The sequence below is a fragment of the Oryzias latipes genome, chromosome 19, assembly GCF_002234675.1.
Source record: "Oryzias latipes chromosome 19, ASM223467v1".
Taxonomy (NCBI): Eukaryota; Metazoa; Chordata; class Actinopteri; order Beloniformes; family Adrianichthyidae; genus Oryzias; species Oryzias latipes.
In genome coordinates, this window is record NC_019877.2 from 15,819,231 (window position 1) to 15,838,509 (window position 19,279).

The following is a 19,279-nucleotide window of genomic DNA, read 5'->3' on the forward strand; positions in this document are numbered from 1 at the left end:
CTGAAAAGAGAAAGGACCAGTAATCAGGAGTGTACTTCTGGAGTTTTACACGAGTTTCTAAAACAATGTTTGCTCACCATTCTGCTTATATCGGTAGCAAAGGTGACACCTTTGCTGTGTTTCTCCTGTGAGCCACTGCTGCTGCCTCCCAGAGAGTTCCTCCGAATTACACCTTAAAAAGTAATTGGTTTAGTTAACTGTGACTCTAATTGACCAAAAATCTATATATATGTTTTTGATTACCTTGCAATGGCATAATTTCCAAACGCTGCAGACTGTTCCTACGGGATGAAGGGAATCCATTCCCTTTGGACAGGCGGCGCTGACGACTGGACAACATGGCAGCAGGAGAGACGAGGCCGGGCGGAGGAACTCTGCCCATCCGCTCATACAACTCTTCAATCTCTTTTTTCTGAGCCGCCTGCAGAGCCTGAACCTCTGATAGATGCCTGTTGACACATTAGAATTTAACAGATGAAACTGATGGGGAATAGTCAGGTGGATTGTAGGTTTCTGTAAAGGTTTTTGTTTATTTCTGTTCAATGATGATGATTCTCTTTCGGCTTTTCCCATCAGGGGTCGCCACAGCGAACGAGTCGCATGGTAAACTTGGCAATGTTTTTCTAAACCGGCTCCCTATTTATTTCTGTTCAATAATTTACAAAAATATCCGATCGAATTCATTAAAATGAAAATATATCATTGCTAATCTGTTTATCTACAGTTCTTGGCCATTTATTTCATATAAGTGGATTAGAAATGGCATAAAAACACTGAGGTAGAACAATTACAGATTCCTTTTATGTGTTAGTGTTGAAATAACTTTAAAAAAAAAATAGTGGTTCCAGTTCAACCTGAGGGTAAGGTAATAAAATAATCTAAAATAAAGAATTGTATTTTTCTTTTTCTTTTTTACTTTTTAAAACATTATTTCAAGAGCGCCACCTATGGTTGTTGAATTTAAGTAAGATTTAATAGTAAGTTCTGTACTGGGGCAAGGATGTAGGATGGTCAACCTCTGTTTGGAAGATTGCAGGTTTAATTCCCATCTTGCTTGTTAAAATGGGGTATTGTAAAAGAACATTGAGTTCAAAAAGCTATAAAAATATTCTAGAATTCTTCTTTAACAACATCATGTACAAGTGTTTCATCCTGCAAAAGAAGAATTTCTAGATAATCTATTAATTAAAGGCCTTAAATTCCTGATTGCCTTTTCCTAGATAAATACCTCGAGCTAAATTTATACTAGTCTTGTCTATCCAAAATAAACCTAAAACTAAAAAAAAGTTAAATCATTATGAAGGAAGAGAATGAAAGCATTTGGGAACCTCCTTATTCACAATAAAAATCCACTTTTTTAAACTTGCCACCTACTTTTCTCTCAGTTCTTGAAGCTCTTCCATAATTTCCTCATTGTCACTGTCTGAGTCATCGCTGCTGATGTAGGGGGTGTTGCGGTTGTATGTCGGCATCCATAGATTATGGAGGGTGTTGTTGTACTGTGGACTCCCTGATGTCCCATCCCACAGCCGGCTGTCCATCTCTGCGGCAGTTACCGACAGCCCGCTGTCTGCAGACGTCCCCATCAGGCTGAGGCTGTAGGCCCGTCGCCGATTCCTCTTCCTCGTCCTCAATCGCTCTCCAACAACTTCCTGCTCTGCCTCTTCCTCCTCCTCCTCATCCCCTTCCTCATCTCTGTCTTGCTGATGCTGCTCCTGGCTCACAGTCCACCCAGTCTTGTTGTCTATCTCCTGGAGTAGGCCTTTGGATCCTCTGATTGTGAGTGGTTGGGGCGGTGAGGTGTTGAGGGAAGAAAGGAGGTTGGCTGCAGACTCTGCCTGGGCTTCTGTGCTGCTCTCTGACTGGAGGCTGTGGGTCTTTTCTGGATGTGGTGCACCGGGTGCAGCATCTACTGGTGTGTCTGGCTCAGAGACATCCACGCTTGGTGTAACCTGGAATCGTCCAACTTTCATAGGTGTCCGCTGGACCTCTGGGATGCAAAAACAAAAGGTCATGTTTAATTAAACTGATCTGCTAAATTTACTCCAAAACTACGAGAAAAAAAAAGACAAAATAATTCTGCAGTTGGCATTGAGGTTAAGGTGTGGGTAGTGCCACTTGACATTTTTGCAGCCAGGGCCTTCCAAAAAGCTAAATACCCTCCAGGAGCAGACGAAAAACACAGTTTGAAAAAGATTGTATTTTTTACGTAGAAAATAACAAGTTCCCTGCTCCAAGCTCTCAGCAATGGGGAGAGAAATGAGGCCCAGGGTTACTACATGGCAACTGTCTCGCCCACAACTTCAAGGGGAATTTCTAATGAACTACTGCCGCTCTGCAGAAACTTTGTCCTAGAAAAGACACGGGTTTTTAGATTTTGGCTAAAAACATCAGGATTATTAATAAAAGACCAATGGAACACTTTTACAACAGATTAAAAGATGATCAGAGTTGGTCCTTAATTACTTATTACTTGGAATGGTTGTAAATGTCAGGATTAAGGAAAAATAGGTCAAATAAATATTTTGCACACATTTCAAAGAACCTTTTTGCATTCTTGTCATTGCCCCGAGAGTGACAACGCTCTGGCCAATGAGAGGCCAGCAGGCAGTTAGTCACAATTTTGTATAGGCTTGACAACATGTGAAAACATTTCTAGACAGGATATTAAAAATCATTACTCAAAGCAAAAAAAGAAAAAGGCAGAGTCAAGTGGTGCCAAATAGTAAGAAAAATAAAACCCATATTATGATAATCCCCCCTCCTAGTGTAAAATCATGCATTATACTGATAAATGCAAAGTTTTGGGTGAGCTTAGCCAGTTTCTCATTTTCAAATATTTTTTTTTTCCCAATATCCCAATATAACAAGGTTTCTACCAAGCCTTTATGAAAGGTACTTCATTACGAAAGTTTATTCAGTGTTTTCAGATAAACAATGTTTATAGGTTAAAGAGTAAAAAAAAGGTTATTTTTATTTAGCTGCATGTTATGGAGTTCCCAAACCTTCATGATTAAATAAATAAACCTACATCAAATCACAATCAAAGTTGTGTGTGTGTGTATATATATATATATATATATATATATATATATTTATATATATATATTCTGCAGTTGTTATGAGCATACTTACAGAAAAAATTATATTAAGATGTATATTAGTTTTTGAAAAAAAGAATCATCACTAAATGAGTTAATCAGAATGATGTCTAAAACTATGATTACATTTTGACTATTCTTGTTTGTTTTTTGCAGCTTATTCTTTGCTGATGTAAAGTAACTCAAAATAAAAATGTATCAAGTATTTTTTAAATCTTTTTTTTCTAATTATGAGCTACTTAGAAAAATGTATTTCACATTTATTTCCAATCAACTTTGTAAAATGTGTTCATTAATTACAACCACATTAGTTTAGCACAAACAAACCACATCTGCAGATCATTTAAAGGTTTCTACGTATGCAGTGCCTCCATCTGCCCACTGAGTGTCCTTCCTACAGCACGACATGCGTCAGTCTTTGCCCGTTAAAACAGAGAGTCTCTGTTAAAAGTGGGATTTTGAGGAGGGTTTAAACGCTGACAGGTGTGGATGTGGGAGTGGAGGTGTAAACGAGCACAGAAGGTCTCTGATTGGCTGTCGCTGGTGGGCTGGGCTGCAATCAAACCAGCATTTGTGTTCAAATTGAAAAGGAACATTACGTAATAGCTCTAGGGACACCATTAATAGGTTATTACATCTACAGACAGACATAGATGAAACTGAAAACAACTCAAAAAGTACTTTATCCATGACTGACACATTAGACTCTACTTGTGAAAAGAGGAAGAGTGCGTTTGTGAGTGACCACATAAGTGTATGTAGGTTTGTTTGGGCTTCAAACATAAACACCATATAATTTGTCTTTTTCCAGGCCTCCTTGGCTAAAAAACTTAGAATAACGATCTTTTTCATAACCACAAGAACATGCAAACAAGTCCTTACCAGAAGTTTGATGAAGTTTTGGACCACTACCGTTCATCTCAAGTTCAGACGGGTGTAACTGACCAGTGATGGGTGATGACTAGGAGGAAAATAAAATTGTTAATAACAGTCTTTTCTTGATAAAAACATGGCCAATTCAGCATTAGTGGTTGGTATTTTCCTCCCACAGAAGGTTTTTCGACCGATTAGTTAACGACCAACTCAGAGGAAAATTGTGTTTTTGCTGGTTTTAACATGTTCTTGAGGCATTTTTCTGATAATGGAGGACATATATTCAAAAAATCAAGCCCAAAATTGCATTTGTGAATGTTTCTTTAGTATTAATTAGGAGCAGACAAAAAATGTAGTTTATATACTGGACGGGCCACAAGCTCCCTGCACTGAGGTTTCAGCAGTGAGGAGGGACTGGGGCAGGGTTGCTCCATGCCAATGATCACCCACAACTCAAGAGAGTTGCTTTTTATAGAGGTCATAAGATGGTCAAAGTTGAGCTTTAAACTCTGTATTTTGGACATGATAAATATCAGCATTTGCACTGATTAGTGTAATATTTATACCCTTAGAAAGAAAGAAAAAGCTATATTTCCCTTGACCGTTGAATCTAGGAGCTTTTTTCCTATGTTTGTCTATGATGCTCTGATTTGGTCTATGCACATGGATGACTGTTAAATAATTATTTATTTTGGCTTTAACATTTTAATAATTCAGAATAAACAGTAGTAACAACTCACAGTTCTGTGTGGGCTCAATGGGGGTGAAGGGGAAAAATCCGATGAGGAGTTTTGTTTTCCCATGTCTGATTGGTTTTGAGGCTGGGGTTGTTTGTGGGCGGAGCATAGTTGAGCATAGTTGTTCTCCTGGGACGGGTTTGGAACACTAGAAAGTCTGATCTGCTCCAAAGGCTCCAAAGTAGACTGTGGAGGGGTAGAATGCATGGAAGGTGGAGAGACAGGATGCATCCACTGCGAATAACTGCTGTGAAAACCAGCTCCATCCTCTGAGCTGTGATGGATGTTCTGAGCTGAAATGCCCATTGGTGCATAGGGGACCTCAGCTGGAGGAGTTTGGTAGTGTTGTGGGTAGAAGTGGGTGTATCCCGAGGGAGGGCCCATATGGTCTGTTACGTGGGGGTCGAACCCTGGATAGGAAGGAATAGCCTGGTTGGGAAGGTTTGCAGGTGGGATGAAGGACTGAGCCATGCTCATAGCCATGGAGATAACATTTGCTAAGGAAAACAAGGGTTGTGTGTGTGGGGGCCACATGGTGGGGTGCTGTGGGGTATTTGGGGACATGGAGAAATTGTCGTTGGTGGGGCTTGAGGTTTCATTCAGAGGGCTTGGGGAGCTGGGTGTTGGGGATGGAACAGAAGAGAATGTTGGGCTGCTGGCCACCCGGGTGAGTGAATGGTGGATCCCTGCTGGCTTGGGAGAACCTGGAGATCCAGGATATGGAAATGGGAAGTGAGTGTGGCCCATGTAGGGCATGTGGTAGTGTTGGTGAGGAGGCAGGAGAGATGTAGGACGGTGGTGGCGTTGATGGTGGACAGGAGAACCTGGAGAACAAACACATTCAAGCTGAAGCATCAAAGCATTTGATCAGCTTTTAATGACAGATTCTGACTTTAAGCCTTCGTACATGCACCGACACGGAGGTTGATCTGTACGGCTGCTGAAAATTTTTAAGTCGTCCATGCCGTAAAAGGTCATAGACAGGTGCGGATACATCTTAAAGGGAGCACAGGTGTGTCTCGAAGTTCCATTGTGGCTCGTGCGGCCATTAAAATGGAACATACCATTATCGTACGTGTGGTAAGTGTATCATGAAGTATTTGTAAAGATAGTGTAAGATACTTATATGACATATAGGTGATGCCATCGTATGGTACTTCTACGCCACGCTCTTGTCATTAGTGAGGTGCGCGCACTGGCTCCTTACTGATAGCGCAAATGCTGCATGCACGGGGTGTGTAGGCAATACATACGCAAGTGCTTGTAAGACGTCTTTAGGATGCCCATACAAACTATGCTCTGACTGTCTAATTTTCTCATTTCTAACAGTCATGCTGGAGTTACACTGGTCCGTCTGTGATGCATCTCTGTTGCATTGCGCGGGGAGTCCGTATCACGATGATCAGTTAGTTTACAATGTCTCTTTTGCGTCTACGGTTCACCCCCCCACCCCTCTGGCACCTGGAAGAGTGGTTTGTCCTGCCACCCCTGTGCCAACAGTATCCAAATCTTTGGCAAGCCCTCAACCTTCCTCACTAAGTCCATGTGAAATGCATGTTTTATGTCATAAAGGATGTTATGTTGTTGTACTTCCAAAATTAAACTTTTATCATCCATGACATTGGACGCTGGTGTTGTCCACGGTGTAAACATGCGTAATCGTGCTGGCATGTCACCTTAATTATAAAATACAATTGTATGAATTTTTATTTTAAAAATATACAATGGAAGTTTTAATTTTTGAAAAACTGACCCGTTTCCTGGTTCACTGCTTTTTGCCGCAATATTATCAACGAACTGGAAATACGACTCCTGTGTAAAGATTGCGTTGTGTTGTGGAGAGACATACTTCAAACCCAGACATGACAGAGGCAATGTAAACAATCGATTGATAAATGATCCTTCTATCTATTGTGTCAATAAAACAGAAAGGCACAGCAGACAGACCAGGGTAAATGAGCCTTCAGGCTGTAAGCATGGAGCACTCATTGGGCAGTTAAGAGGTTTCAGGGGGAGGTTGAAAAAATGAAAAATCTGTACGATGTGCCTGTGTCTCACCTACTTTACCCTTACTTACCTTTACGTGTTCGCTATACGACCTGTCACCTGCAGCATGCCCATAGAAAAGTATGTGCATGAAAATCCTACAGGCTCACCGAGCGGTCAATGATCTCAAAATTTTGTGTAGGCCACCAGCGTTCCCCATACAGGTTTTTTTTTCCTGCAGACAGCCTGGATCCACCCATAAAGGCAGTTGTGATTAAGGCTTAAGCTGACTGTCAAAATGTATCATATGAAGCGACAAGCTCTTCTGAAATCAGAAACTTAGATTTTTTGCATTAAAACAAGATATTTTTGCTAAAAGCAGCTTCCGACTGTAATTGCACTACTAAACCAGAACATTTGTACCCTGAGCTAAAATGTCTGCAGGAGATTTTCAACCCAGCAAGGGAGGCTTTCATCAATGCCAGTTCAGTGGCGTACAAATGGAACACATGTGTGTTTGCAGCTTCTCAGGTCTAATTGTGTGGTGGAAGAAGCTGATTTCTCCACATTTTTTTTTCTCAGGAAACTTCTTAGAGAGGCTCAACAATAGAGCCTCAGTTATAAACTTCACCTCCTCCTGCTGATGATGCAAACCAGCCTCTACTTTTTCGAGCTGAAAGAAACACGAGTTAGGCAACACTTTTTAATGGTGGCAGGTGGCCATGAAGTATTGCGAAAGCTATCACGCTATTGGATTTCCAGCAGAGGGAACACATGACAAGAGGGGATGTGCATATTCAGGACGTCGGATGAAATGAACTTTGAAAGATTTATGATTTTAAATAGGCTTTGAAGCCCCCCCCATTCATACAAATTCTGCTTGAGGTTTTGTTGTTGTTTGAGTTTGTTGGCAGACAGGTGTTGCTGACTACCGCAGCTCTGGATCCTTCACAGCGACAGCATTCAGCCAGAAAGCGCTCCTCAGGTGAGGTAACTACCCAAGAGGCTCTACTGCGAGGCAGACACAGATGAAAGCTTTGAGGTGTGGGGACGGCGAATGGCGCCATGCAAAACTCTGAACAATATAGGGAATGGGTACTTAGGAGGGGAGGAGTGTGTGTGTGTTTATGAGGTAGTTTTGACTCATTCTTTGCCCAAAGACTGAAACAATCTTTCTCTGTGCCTAAACAGTAAACAATCGCAGGCCTCTTCATATGGGGACCAGAGGGAGAATTGGGGGTCCATTTACCTGAAGTATTATGGAAAGACTGTGAGCGCAATAGAGGTCGCCCAGGTGAAGTAATGTCTGCACTGAAGATTTCCCCATTAGAGCAAGAGGGAGAGTCATGCAGTCCTACACTGGAGCAGGCCACACTGTAGTCTAAGACGAGACACACACATGCATGAGCAGGGTACCATGCAAATGTTAAAAACATTAGATAAAGTTAATCCATCATGCAGCAAGAAAGAAGGTTTCAATCTTGATGAAGTAAGTAATACAAACTAGCCAATTTATATGAAACATTTAGAGGCAAAGGTGGGAGCAGTTAATTTCCTCGAAAGTTGTGCTAATCAGGTGAGATATGAGACTTACCAGGAAGAGAAGAGGAAGAGTGCGTTCGAGGCATCGTGTGACTGTGTAAATTAGGCTGGAAAAAAAAGAGAAGAATAAAACACTTTTAATAGAAATCAGTTCATGATGTGCCAAGATTTAATTTGTGCACAGTTCATTTATATGCTACACAAAGGGTTCCTTAACTATCTGATACCCAATCTTTTGATCATCTGCAAAAATAGAAAGTGAATCCAAAAATGTTCATAATAAAGTTGCTTCAGTTTTAAATTACTATAGGATGGGACCACTGATGATTTAAAATAGGGACATTTGACAAGCGTTCAAAAATACGCTAAACTGAGGTTAAGCGTTTTGAATGTTGCATGTGAGACCATACGCTTTTCCTGAGGCATCTTATTGGCTAGTTTATAACTTGAAAAACTTGAAACAAAGATTTTTAAACCCCTAAACTTTTTTTTCACTAATATTGAAGAGTTTGATGGTTCACTTTTAAATGTTTCACAAATGACTTTGACTTCTCACTCTACAAGTATTTCATCCTGCAGAGACCAAGATCTTTTTACATTTTGTATATATTTATACAGTTGCTCTGTTTTTTTTTAGCAATATTCTATCAGAACTGTATCATTAATATCTTTACTTGCTTATAAAATAGCAGGCCCGGAATCAGAGTTACAAATTTAATTTCAACCCATGGTGAAATGACAACAAAGATCCTTGAATCCTATAATATTACTGGCTAACATGCAGCTTCAGGGCATTGTTTATCTTTGTGCTATTTAACACTAAGCATTTCTTTGCAAGATGCTTTTGGAGCTTTATGACTGGATGTTTACAGAAGCTGAGCAGTAGAGGAGAACTTTTTATTTCTCAGGGCTTTCTCAGGGAGTTACCTAAACAACCTAAATTGTCTACAAGCACTTAAGCAAGATAATATTATCTAATTCCTCTTTAACCCTTGTGCTATCCTATGGGGTCCAGATGACCCGATCCTTACATTGACATGTCATCCCTACCATGACAAAGGTGGATAAAGGTGAATAGGATTTCATGTAATCCATATACACCAGTGAAGATCCCAAATCTTTAAAGAAAAAACGTTTAGAGCACTGTCTAGTGGGTCTAGATGACCCCACTCCCAATGTTAAAGTGCCTAGGATAGCACAAGGGTTAAGATCTCACTCTGATAAAAAATATGTTTTTAACATGTTCTTTTAGTATTTTCTTTTTGAAGCTAAAAATTGCATTTCATAATATTTTTTTTAAAATCAGGAATCAAGAGCAGACAAAAAAAAAGCCCCATCCACAACTCAGAGGTGAGTTTCTAATGAACTCCTGCTGCTCTGCAGAAACTATGTCCTTGAAAACAACATTGGTCTTTTTCATTTTGGACAAAAACGACATAATCATAATTAAAAGACAACTGGTAACGCTTTTAAGATTGATCATGTGGAGTGCGACTAAATAAGGAAAGTTGGTGCAAAGCTGGTCATGGAAGCACTGGATCAAATCTATCACATCGAAACAACATTGGAGTTTGAATGGCTGTTCTTCCTGTTCTTAGTGTTTTGTTGTCTTTAAAGGCTTTTAGGAAGTGTCCAGGATGTCTATTCACTTCTAGGCCTCCTCAATAGCCATAACATTAGGCTTTAGGCTAATAATTAAAGGCTGTTTAAAGACACCCATAGTAGGATTCATGTAAATGCTGTTTAGGCTGACATTTATACTTTGTTAGAGTTTAGTCATCCGTGAAATGTTAAAGGCAAAGTTATTGCTCTAAAGCACCGTTAGACTGCTCAAGTAGTCTGTCCATTGTTGTCAAGATGCTTCATTGGCACAGTCCAGAGAGGTGTTTCAAAACATGAACCTCCATGAGGAGGCCCCCCAACTCCCTGGAGAATCTATGGCTTCTAAATAGCAAAAGAGTGCTCTGCCAAAAGTAAGATGTTTAAACAAAACCACCAGTGCGCTTTGCAAAAGCGCACTTTGCACAAGTTTTACTTTTTTTTTTTAAATGTCTGCACTGCCTCAAAAGTCTTGGATTCCTGAGGCTTTACTCTAGTAATTTAATCTAAATTCAGGACTGTATTTTTGGTACTAATGCTTTAAAGTTCCACTCCGATCATCTTTTTATCTATTTCCAAAAATTGTTTTTTTAATTATGATTTTGTCAAAATAAAAAAAAACTTTTGTCATTAACTTGGACATAGTTTCTGCCAAGCAGCAGTAGTTCATAGAATTTCACACATTAAGTTGTGGGACAGAGCAACCTTGCCCCCACTTCCGTCTGCCACTAACTTACAGCCCCTCACACCCATGCAACAAAAAAATTGTGAGCAAGATTGGAGCCATCCAGACGTACAATTTTGAGCCAGATGCCAGGTTGGACGTGGAAAAAGAAGACGTACATGGATTTAGTCGTCTACAAGTGGATGCATCAGAATGGAGCTTAGCAGGGAGCTTGTGGCCCACCAGTGTATCTGTGATGTCAAACCAATGACATCTTTTTATCTTCCGCTCCTGATTAACAACAATTTAAATGAAGAAAAACTCAGAAAATTAATTTTAAGCTTATTTTTCTTTTCTATGTCCTTCATATGGATTTGAGTTGGAATCTGAGGGTTAATGTTCCTGATTGGCTCATTATCCTGCATCAAGGCACAGACTGCATTGATGCAGTCTACAAAGTGGGAAACAATCTGGCATAACAGTCACTTCTTCTCTTTAAATAGACAAACCCTGTCTAATAAAATTTTAGGTTACCTGTAATACATTCTCTGGCTTCAGAACATCACTTCACAGATTCACAGAAGCACAATTCATAAAGGATTAATAAATATGAGCATAGAAGATTTTATTCAGTCAGTGTTGACAGCTATGCAGGAAAGTTAATTTTGTTTTGAGCACTGGAAAGGATTTGCAGAACAAATGAATGTGAAAAATGTGGTGGTTCTGTTCCCACAACTCACATGGTTTTGTGTCATTGGTGCTTTTAGTCACAGTATGTTCTAGATGAAAGGAACAGAACTGAAGGCTAAAAGAACAACAGATAAAGTAAAAAAAAAAATCCACCAGATTTTACATAATAACAACAGAACTAAAAAGCCGAACATGAAGAATGGATGTCGACAGAAAGCTGGAAAAACTACTGACCTGCGAGGACGATAGTGAGTTCACTCCACCGTGCAGGGCGGCCTGGGCAAGGCGGTGAGCGCTGATGTGAGGCAGCTTCTCTTTGGACATTAGCGCCTCTGCACGTTTGATGATGTCGCCCATGCGGTGGATGAAGCCCTCCTTCTCAGACGGCAGGAGGAATTCATTGTGGATCTGGAGGTCAAAAGGTGGAGAGAGCGTTCAAACATGCGACAGGATAATAGGCTTGCATTACAGGAACACTGACAGCACAATTTAAGGTGGAATATTATTTTAATTTGCAAGACAAGACAATCTTAACACATTTTATTTATGTAGACAATGTATTTGTGGGGAAAACATCAGTCTACCAATATAAACCCAATTCATCTTAAATTAAATGTTTTCCATTTATATTGATAGTTAGAGACACAAACCTTAGTGGCCAAAGTTTTTGTTTGTACAGAATTGTGTGACGACATGGGGGAGAGGATGTTACGGTATTGGGGTTTGAGTGTTTCTTGTGAGAGAAAGTTGCTTTTCTACATAAAAATCCTCAGAAAATACTTAATATAGCTTGAAGTTTAGCGTAGTGGTGAAGTTTTGCTGTAATTTGTGATCTTTTCCAGACAAACGTGGCACAAATTTCTTCATTTAACATAAAACCACGGGAGTGGTGTGATGCCTGTGCCCCTGCTGTGCCTATACACCCTAAACAAAAGCCCCAGTGAACAAAAAGTGCTGGTGTGCACTCATCACTCCTTGTTCACATACAGACTCCAGCCATTCAGAGCTGCTTGCAGACACTCGCAGCACATGCTTACAAACACAAATATGGACGGAGTTGGGCAATATTTTTAGAACAGACATGAAAGTAAAGCTAAAATGAGGATCCACAGTTTTGATTGAGCAATTTGAGAAACTTATCATCAGACGTCATAAGTTGCATTAAATATTTTTACGTTTTACATTTTCAACCTGGTATATAAGCTGATTTGCTATTCTGTGCATATGTGCATTTAGACTTAAAAACCCACTTTGATGAAAATGATGTTCTTTGGTGTTTTTAACATGTTCTTGTGGCATTTTTTTCATGATGGAGGACATATATTAAGAAAATTAAGCTTAAAATAGCGTTTCTGAATATTTCTCTATTCAAATTGTTGTGAATCAGGAGCAGACATAAAATACAGTTTGAAAAGGAGCCTATTTGTTGCATAGAAAATATTCTGGGCAGGCCTCAAGCTCCCTGCTCTGAGCTCTCAGCAAGGAGAGGAAAAAGGGGGTGGGCTTGCTCCTTGCCAATGATGCCGCCCACAACTCAGAGGCAAATTTTCTGATGAACTCCTCCTTCTCTACAGAAACTATGTCCTAGAAAACGACAGAATTTTTTTTTTTTGTTCTGGATAAAAACAGCAAATTCATCATAATTAAAAGACCAATAGGAACGCTTCGAAAATAAATCAAAAGATGAATGATCTTTAAGAGCTTCCTCTAAAAACGATTTTAATGGCATTTAAAAGAGTTAAATCTCTAACCTCAAGCAAATTGCAAACCTATTTACTCTACCTTTGGGAAACAGATGGGGAGAAAAACATAATGTATTCTGCTTCTGATTTGGTCCAGATCTATCAAGCTTAAGTTTTTTTTTAAACATTAATGTCATCAGATGTAAAAAAAAAAAGTAAACATCTGACTTATAAGAGCCATTTTCTAAACAATGAATTCACTGCGTGATTCTGTTTTGTCTGTTTGGTCTACTGCTGAAGTCAAATCAAATTCAAAACAACCTTGAGCGATCCACTGAAACTGAGCGATAAAACTTGAAGTCTTAAATTAAATGATGCCGTTACGTTGTTCAGGGATAATTGAGTATTCTTCCTGCTGTACTGCATTAACACATGACTGTTAATGTTAATAGTGAGCAGAAAGGTCTCAGAGTTTAAACTGCTGACATTCAACTCTCTTTACATTAAATTGATCCTAGAGTGCTTCAAAATGTCAAGTAAATAACTGCAAAGCAAACGAGAGAAGTTGCATTCAAAGTTTGGAGTGCCTAGTTCTCTTGACTCACCATGACGGCGGCCATGTCTTCTGGATTATCTCCATCCAGATCAAACTTGAAGGTCACCATCTTGTCATTGTAGGTCTGCAGCTGACACTCAACCACTCGGTCTACTTTGTCAGAGAGCTAAATTGAGCCAAAGAAAAGATGTCTTCTGTCACACACAGAATCTCTCTGGTTGTACATTCATCTTAAGTAAAACCATTTTGATATAAAATTTAGCAAAAAACTGTGAATACTTTCTTAGCTGGCAGTAAACAGGTTATTATGGAGCTATTAACAACATATTTGTCGTACTCCTGTGATCCGAAGCCTGGAGCGTGCCCTCTTCCGAAACAGCTTCCCAGCTGTTCGCCTTGCAGCTGTTTTCTCATTTTTCTCTGACAGGCCCTCGTAGCCGTCACTCAAGCCTGAAGTCACATCGGAGGCATAGCTGCAATATATTTAATTCATAGTTAGAAACACTTCTAGCAATTTTTAGACCATCAATTCATCAGTAAATGTAATTTTAAAGTAAAAACCTCCAGATGCATGCATGCACATATGCTCTGTGGATTTCAGGGAACTTGGAAACATTCAGCACATATTATAAAAAGCTCTGGTTCAGCTAATTGTGTCTCGTGGGTCTTTTTGGATCTCTGTGGTTACAGATTCCAGCCGCCTCCCCAGCAATGGCTTCTAAAAATTTTTAAAGGCCTACTTGGTTGGCAGCTTCCCCACATCTCTATATAAAAACTTGAATCTCAAAGGTAATCTAAGCTCAAAGTAAAGTCCGCTTTTCCCCACAAACATGAAATGCATGAAGATTAGACGCTTGCTAACAAGTGTCCTGTTAGGAAATGTACCGGTATCTGCTCGGTTTTCTCAGAGGGAGACTTGGCTACCTTTCTTCCTCAGTAGTATGTGCTTCTCCTGTTAAGCAACACGATACTCAAACACTCTTGACATTTCTATTAGGGCCAAGATGGATGAGTCACACAGTATCGAGTGACTAGCCATCGAAGAAAACAATGAATTCTCAACATTTACACGAACAAACATCACATCAAACATTAATTTAGCATTGATTATAATTAATAATATACAAAATGTTTAAATTTGGTAATAAAACAGCATTTTTCTAAATTTATGTTAGGGAAAAGAAATAGACCATCAAGAAATCATTAAAAAGTGTAAATAAACGCCGCTCTTTGACCATTACTTCAACAACAATTAAAGTTCTTTAACCCAGGAGAACCCCACCACACGCACACATGGGCATAATTAACTTGTCCACTTTTATCTCACATGCTGAGTATATAGCCCCTATTTCTAACATCCCACCACCATGAAAAACAGGCCCTGCACAACATCTGAGACACTCTAAAAGAAAGCTGCAAGGGTCCATTCTGCCTGGCTTCAATAAAAACAAAGAGGAGCCCGTGGATTGCCCCCAAGCTTGTTGTTTCAGCCCCACAGATGTGAAGATGAGCTGGAGTTACACAGAAAAGATGTTTCCTCAGGATTCACGCTAATACACAGATATCACAATGGAAAAAAACAAAAGAAGCAGTGAACCCCAAGTTCAGTGGATGATAAGGAAAGATGAGTGGAGGGTAAAAACAAGGGAGAGATGATGGAACTCTACCTGTCCACGGGGGAGCTGAAGCCACTTTGGGGCCCTGAGTTGCCATGTTCAGTGTTACTGGACACTGCGATACTCTAGAAAGAAACAAAAACAAAGTTTCAAAAAATTTTCATTTCATCAGTTTAAGTCAAACAGTTAACCATGAAATTAAAGATTTATGGAACTGATTATTTGAAATATTGAAAAATAATAAAAAACGGCTGATCTTTTACCAATAGAAATATACGCTAGTTCAAAAAAAATATTGTTTTAGACACTTGTAATTCAGCAATAAAAAACTTTTTATACATTTATTGTACTTAAATGTCAGTCTTTTAAGTTATTTTAAAAGTGTTTCCAGTGGTCTTTTAATTCTGAATGTGCCATTTTTAGCCAACAGTTAAAAAAACGGCATTGTTTTCAAGGACATACTTTCTGCAGAGCAGCAGGAGGTCATTAGAAATTCGCCTCTGAGTTGTAAGTGGGACCAATGGCACGGAGCAACCCTGTCTCCACTTCCTACACCCGTTGCTGAGAGCTCTCTGTAAACGTGCTCTCATGCTACATGTTACAAGCTAGCTTACAGCTCCTCACACCCCCATGTAGCATTACCGGTGCAACAAAAATTGCAAGCAAAATCAGAGCTATCCAGCTTTAGAGTTTTGAGCCAGATGCCGGCTCAGACGAGGATGCAAACACGTACATCTACAAATGGATGCATCAGAATGGAGTGGAGCAGAGAGCTTATGGCCCATCCTGTATTTGTGACGTCACAACTACAATCTTTTTCAAATTGCATTTTTTCGTCTGCTCCTTTTTCAGAATGATTTGAATAAAGAGATACTCAGAAATGCAATTTTAAGCTTAATTTTCCTTATATATGTCCTCAAACATCAGAAAAATTCCACGAGAACATGTTAAATACACAATTTTTATCAGAGTGTGTCTTTAAGTAAGTAAAAGAATAGGCACATTTTTATTAAATTTGTGAGTAAATTAAAATTAGACGAAATTCTGCAAAATGAGTCCTTGTTATTCACAGCACCACCCTGCAATTTCAGCTACCCTGGAATGCTGATGCTGCTTACTGAGGGGAAGCGCAGGGCTGGGATGGGGTGACCGTTTACAGCTGGGGTACCGGCGTGCGCCGTGGGAGGGGTTCCCGGCGAGTTAAAGCTGCCGGCCTCCAATGGATCCTGAAGACAGGAGGAACTCAGGTCGTCGTCCGTCTCACAGTCAGCTGTTTCAACAAAGCACAAACGCTATTTAGACTGTGACCAGCTGTGACCTGAAAAAACGGACATGAGATGTTCGCACGTGACCTGCAAACAGTAAATGACCACAAACTTGGAGTGTGGCATTCACGCAAACAGACATAATACCAGATCAGATTGATTCTAGAAAATCAGATGCTCATTCAGAAAGATATTCTATTTAAAAACTGTGAAAATGAAGCAACTGTTTCACAGCACTGGCATCACACCGTAAGATGAAGCCTATGGCCTGTAATTAATTCAGTTTTTCACAAGAGTATAATTCAGATGCAACTTCGGATCTTAATAGCTCTGTTTTGCCAGAGGAATTCCAAAGAAAATTCGTAAAAGTTTGCAATTTTTAAAACTTGATGAAATAAAACACAGTAAGATTAACAAAATTTTACACTGTTATATCATTCATTCATATATTTTATCGTAAATCTAGTTGTACAAAATGTACTAACAGCATCCTAGTCTAATATTTTTTGTCACAATTAGCTTTTTCTTAAAATATTATTTGTTGTTTATTTATCTTTATTACCACACTGCAAACCATTTGGTAATTCCACAGATTGAAAACCTTACTTTTTAGAAATTCAAGATATTTTACCATGTCCGAATCTTGCGTTTGGTCTTCAGACTGCAGTTACTGCAGTCTGAACGGGTACGAACGTACACTGATAGGTGTTTCTGACATATAGATTATGGGGAAAACAGTAAAAATCTCATTAATGAGCTTCCATTTATTCGAACTAATTTGAATGAGTTACTGTGTCTCCTCTTCGTGGTGTTATGGCATTGTTTTAAGAGAATTCTGTTGAGGAACTACAAGGTAGCTTTTGGAATGATGTCACAGCATACCGCAGAACAATATACAGCAAAGCGTTTTCAGCTGCATTAAAATGAACATTTGCTTAGAACAAGCAAAACAAAAAAGACTTATTGGGCATTACAAAATTCGTTTTTAAGTAACTATCTAACAATGAGCTGTTTAACTTATTTTCCCTTTTTGAATGAAATGCGAAATACCAATTTACGTGCATGTCCATAGACTTTTCATTTGAAGCAGCCAATTGAACACGCATTGCTGAGTGTGAATGTAGCAAAGATGTCTCATTAAGAGCTCACAGTTAGCAGAAGAAAGGCTGTTGTGGCGAGCATTAAAGTGCTGATCCGCCTCTGGCTCCTCTGGCTCTGCAGGGAAGTTAGAGCAGACGCCCGAGTCTGCAGAACTGGTGACGGGGGACATGTTGGGGGCCAGAGGTGACAAAGTTGAGCTGGGGGACTTAGTTCCGGTGGCATCACCGCCTCTACTGCAAGGAGTCTGTGGTTCTGGTTCCTCTTCTATTGCCTCTTGTGCTTGCTTCTTCTTCCCCTCTTCCGTCTGTCGCCTCAATTTGTCTCTCTGCCTCTTGATGGCCGTCACTCTGTCCCGTATGGCTTTGGCCACGATTTTGAAGTCTGCCTCACACACAAAGCCAAGCACAACCTGCGTAAAAAAACAAGGAATGTGTGCATGTAATGGTCCGCACGTAACACCCTGATCGTGCAAATTGTGACATTAAATTTTGCCAAAGGTGTTTAAACAGAATTTGTTTTGGAATAACACACAGTCATTCCAGCTGCCTAATCTGCATCCAGAAACTATAGGTCCAGTAAATTTGGCACTTAGTCCAAACCTGCCTCTCAACACGTCAGATTAAGAGCTAAACTAGTCGAGCTGATCAGCTGGACTAGATGTTCCCTACTGATACCAATTTTACTCTTGATGAAATTTGCCAAAGATGTAAACAAGTAGGGAATTGTAGTTTCCATTTTCATTAAAAGTGACCTCCATGGCGGGTTGGTTGAAAGGTGACGGAGTAGGGCTCTGGAGAAAACAAGAGCTTGTTTCATAACAAGCATGAGAGCCATTATATTATTAAACACATAACTCTGGCTGCTTCCTGAGACATGCTCTCACATTTCCAGCCAGTGATGAAAAAAAAGTTGAACTACGACCTTCACAAACGACAGTTTTCTTTAAACCCACTGTGGTAAACGAAAACGTTTCCACTGCCATGTCAGACTGCAATCAAGGATGTGCCGTTTTTTCTTATTTCTCTTGATAACTAGCATAAAACCATCATAATAACTATAATTAGAGATGAGAAACAATACAATTGATAGCTAAGGCTCTTCAATATCTGCTACGATCTGGAATCAATTACTCAAGCTTCCCCAAACTGGGTCAGCTGACGTCACATCATCCCGTGCCAGCTTACCATCTCCTGAGCCACCTCCTCAGGCACGTCTTTGTAGAGCTCAAAGAGGAACTCAATGGCGTTGTTGTCCTTATACTTTCCGTGAAGCTTTTTAATGTCGTCAATACGCAGCCACAGCTTCAGTCCAGACTTCACCAAGTCATCCTCCTCTGCCAGCTCCACATGAACCCCATTGTTCTCCTGGAAGAAGGGGTGATCCAAAAGATCCTGGATGGTGTATCTACAGAAACAGATGAGAAATAGCCTCCATGTAAGCACAGGCCTCGCATTTTTGTCCATGAATATGCATGAAATGCATTTTAGGTAAACAAATGCTTATGGACACTTTCATTTTTACCTTTCATCTTTGTTCATACGTATGCATCCTTCGATGATCTCCTTAAGTTCTGGAACTATGACTTTGTAGAAACTGTCTGGTTTGTTACCCTGCAAAAAACACGCAAAAAAGCAAATTTTTGATATTTTCTGCAGGTTTTAAGGTTTTCTTTTTTAAAGGAATTAGAAAACACATGCAAAATCTAAGACAAAACAAGAACATTTAAAAAATCTAATCCACAAAGCAGCATTCTTTCCATCCAAAAAGAATTATCCTTGATTTATATTAAGCTGCAGCTTTATCACAAAAAAAACTTTTCTGCCACACATGACACATGAGTAATCAGATTTTTCTGAATATAATCACA

General features: G+C 39.6%; 1 protein-coding gene across 2 annotated transcripts in view; it reads right to left on the bottom strand.

The window, feature by feature from the left end:
- wnk4 (WNK lysine deficient protein kinase 4) overlaps window positions 1-19,279 on the bottom strand; it is a 41,454-nt gene that overhangs the window by 551 nt on the left and 21,624 nt on the right. The window contains exons 6-20 of one of the 2 annotated variants that reach the window (XM_023949260.1): window positions 18,934-19,022; window positions 18,597-18,816; window positions 17,461-17,821; window positions 16,165-16,316; window positions 15,098-15,171; window positions 13,768-13,903; window positions 13,480-13,596; window positions 11,427-11,600; window positions 8,292-8,346; window positions 7,947-8,078; window positions 4,715-5,535; window positions 3,984-4,062; window positions 1,375-1,990; window positions 244-449; window positions 78-172 (exon numbers count right to left, since the gene is read on the bottom strand). In XM_023949260.1, coding sequence (XP_023805028.1) covers window positions 78-172; window positions 244-449; window positions 1,375-1,990; window positions 3,984-4,062; window positions 4,715-5,535; window positions 7,947-8,078; window positions 8,292-8,346; window positions 11,427-11,600; window positions 13,480-13,596; window positions 13,768-13,903; window positions 15,098-15,171; window positions 16,165-16,316; window positions 17,461-17,821; window positions 18,597-18,816; window positions 18,934-19,022 — 3,327 coding nt within the window. The remainder of the gene's footprint in view (window positions 1-77; window positions 173-243; window positions 450-1,374; window positions 1,991-3,983; window positions 4,063-4,714; window positions 5,536-7,946; window positions 8,079-8,291; window positions 8,347-11,426; window positions 11,601-13,479; window positions 13,597-13,767; window positions 13,904-15,097; window positions 15,172-16,164; window positions 16,317-17,460; window positions 17,822-18,596; window positions 18,817-18,933; window positions 19,023-19,279) is intronic. The other variant, XM_023949261.1, reaches the window with a different exon arrangement.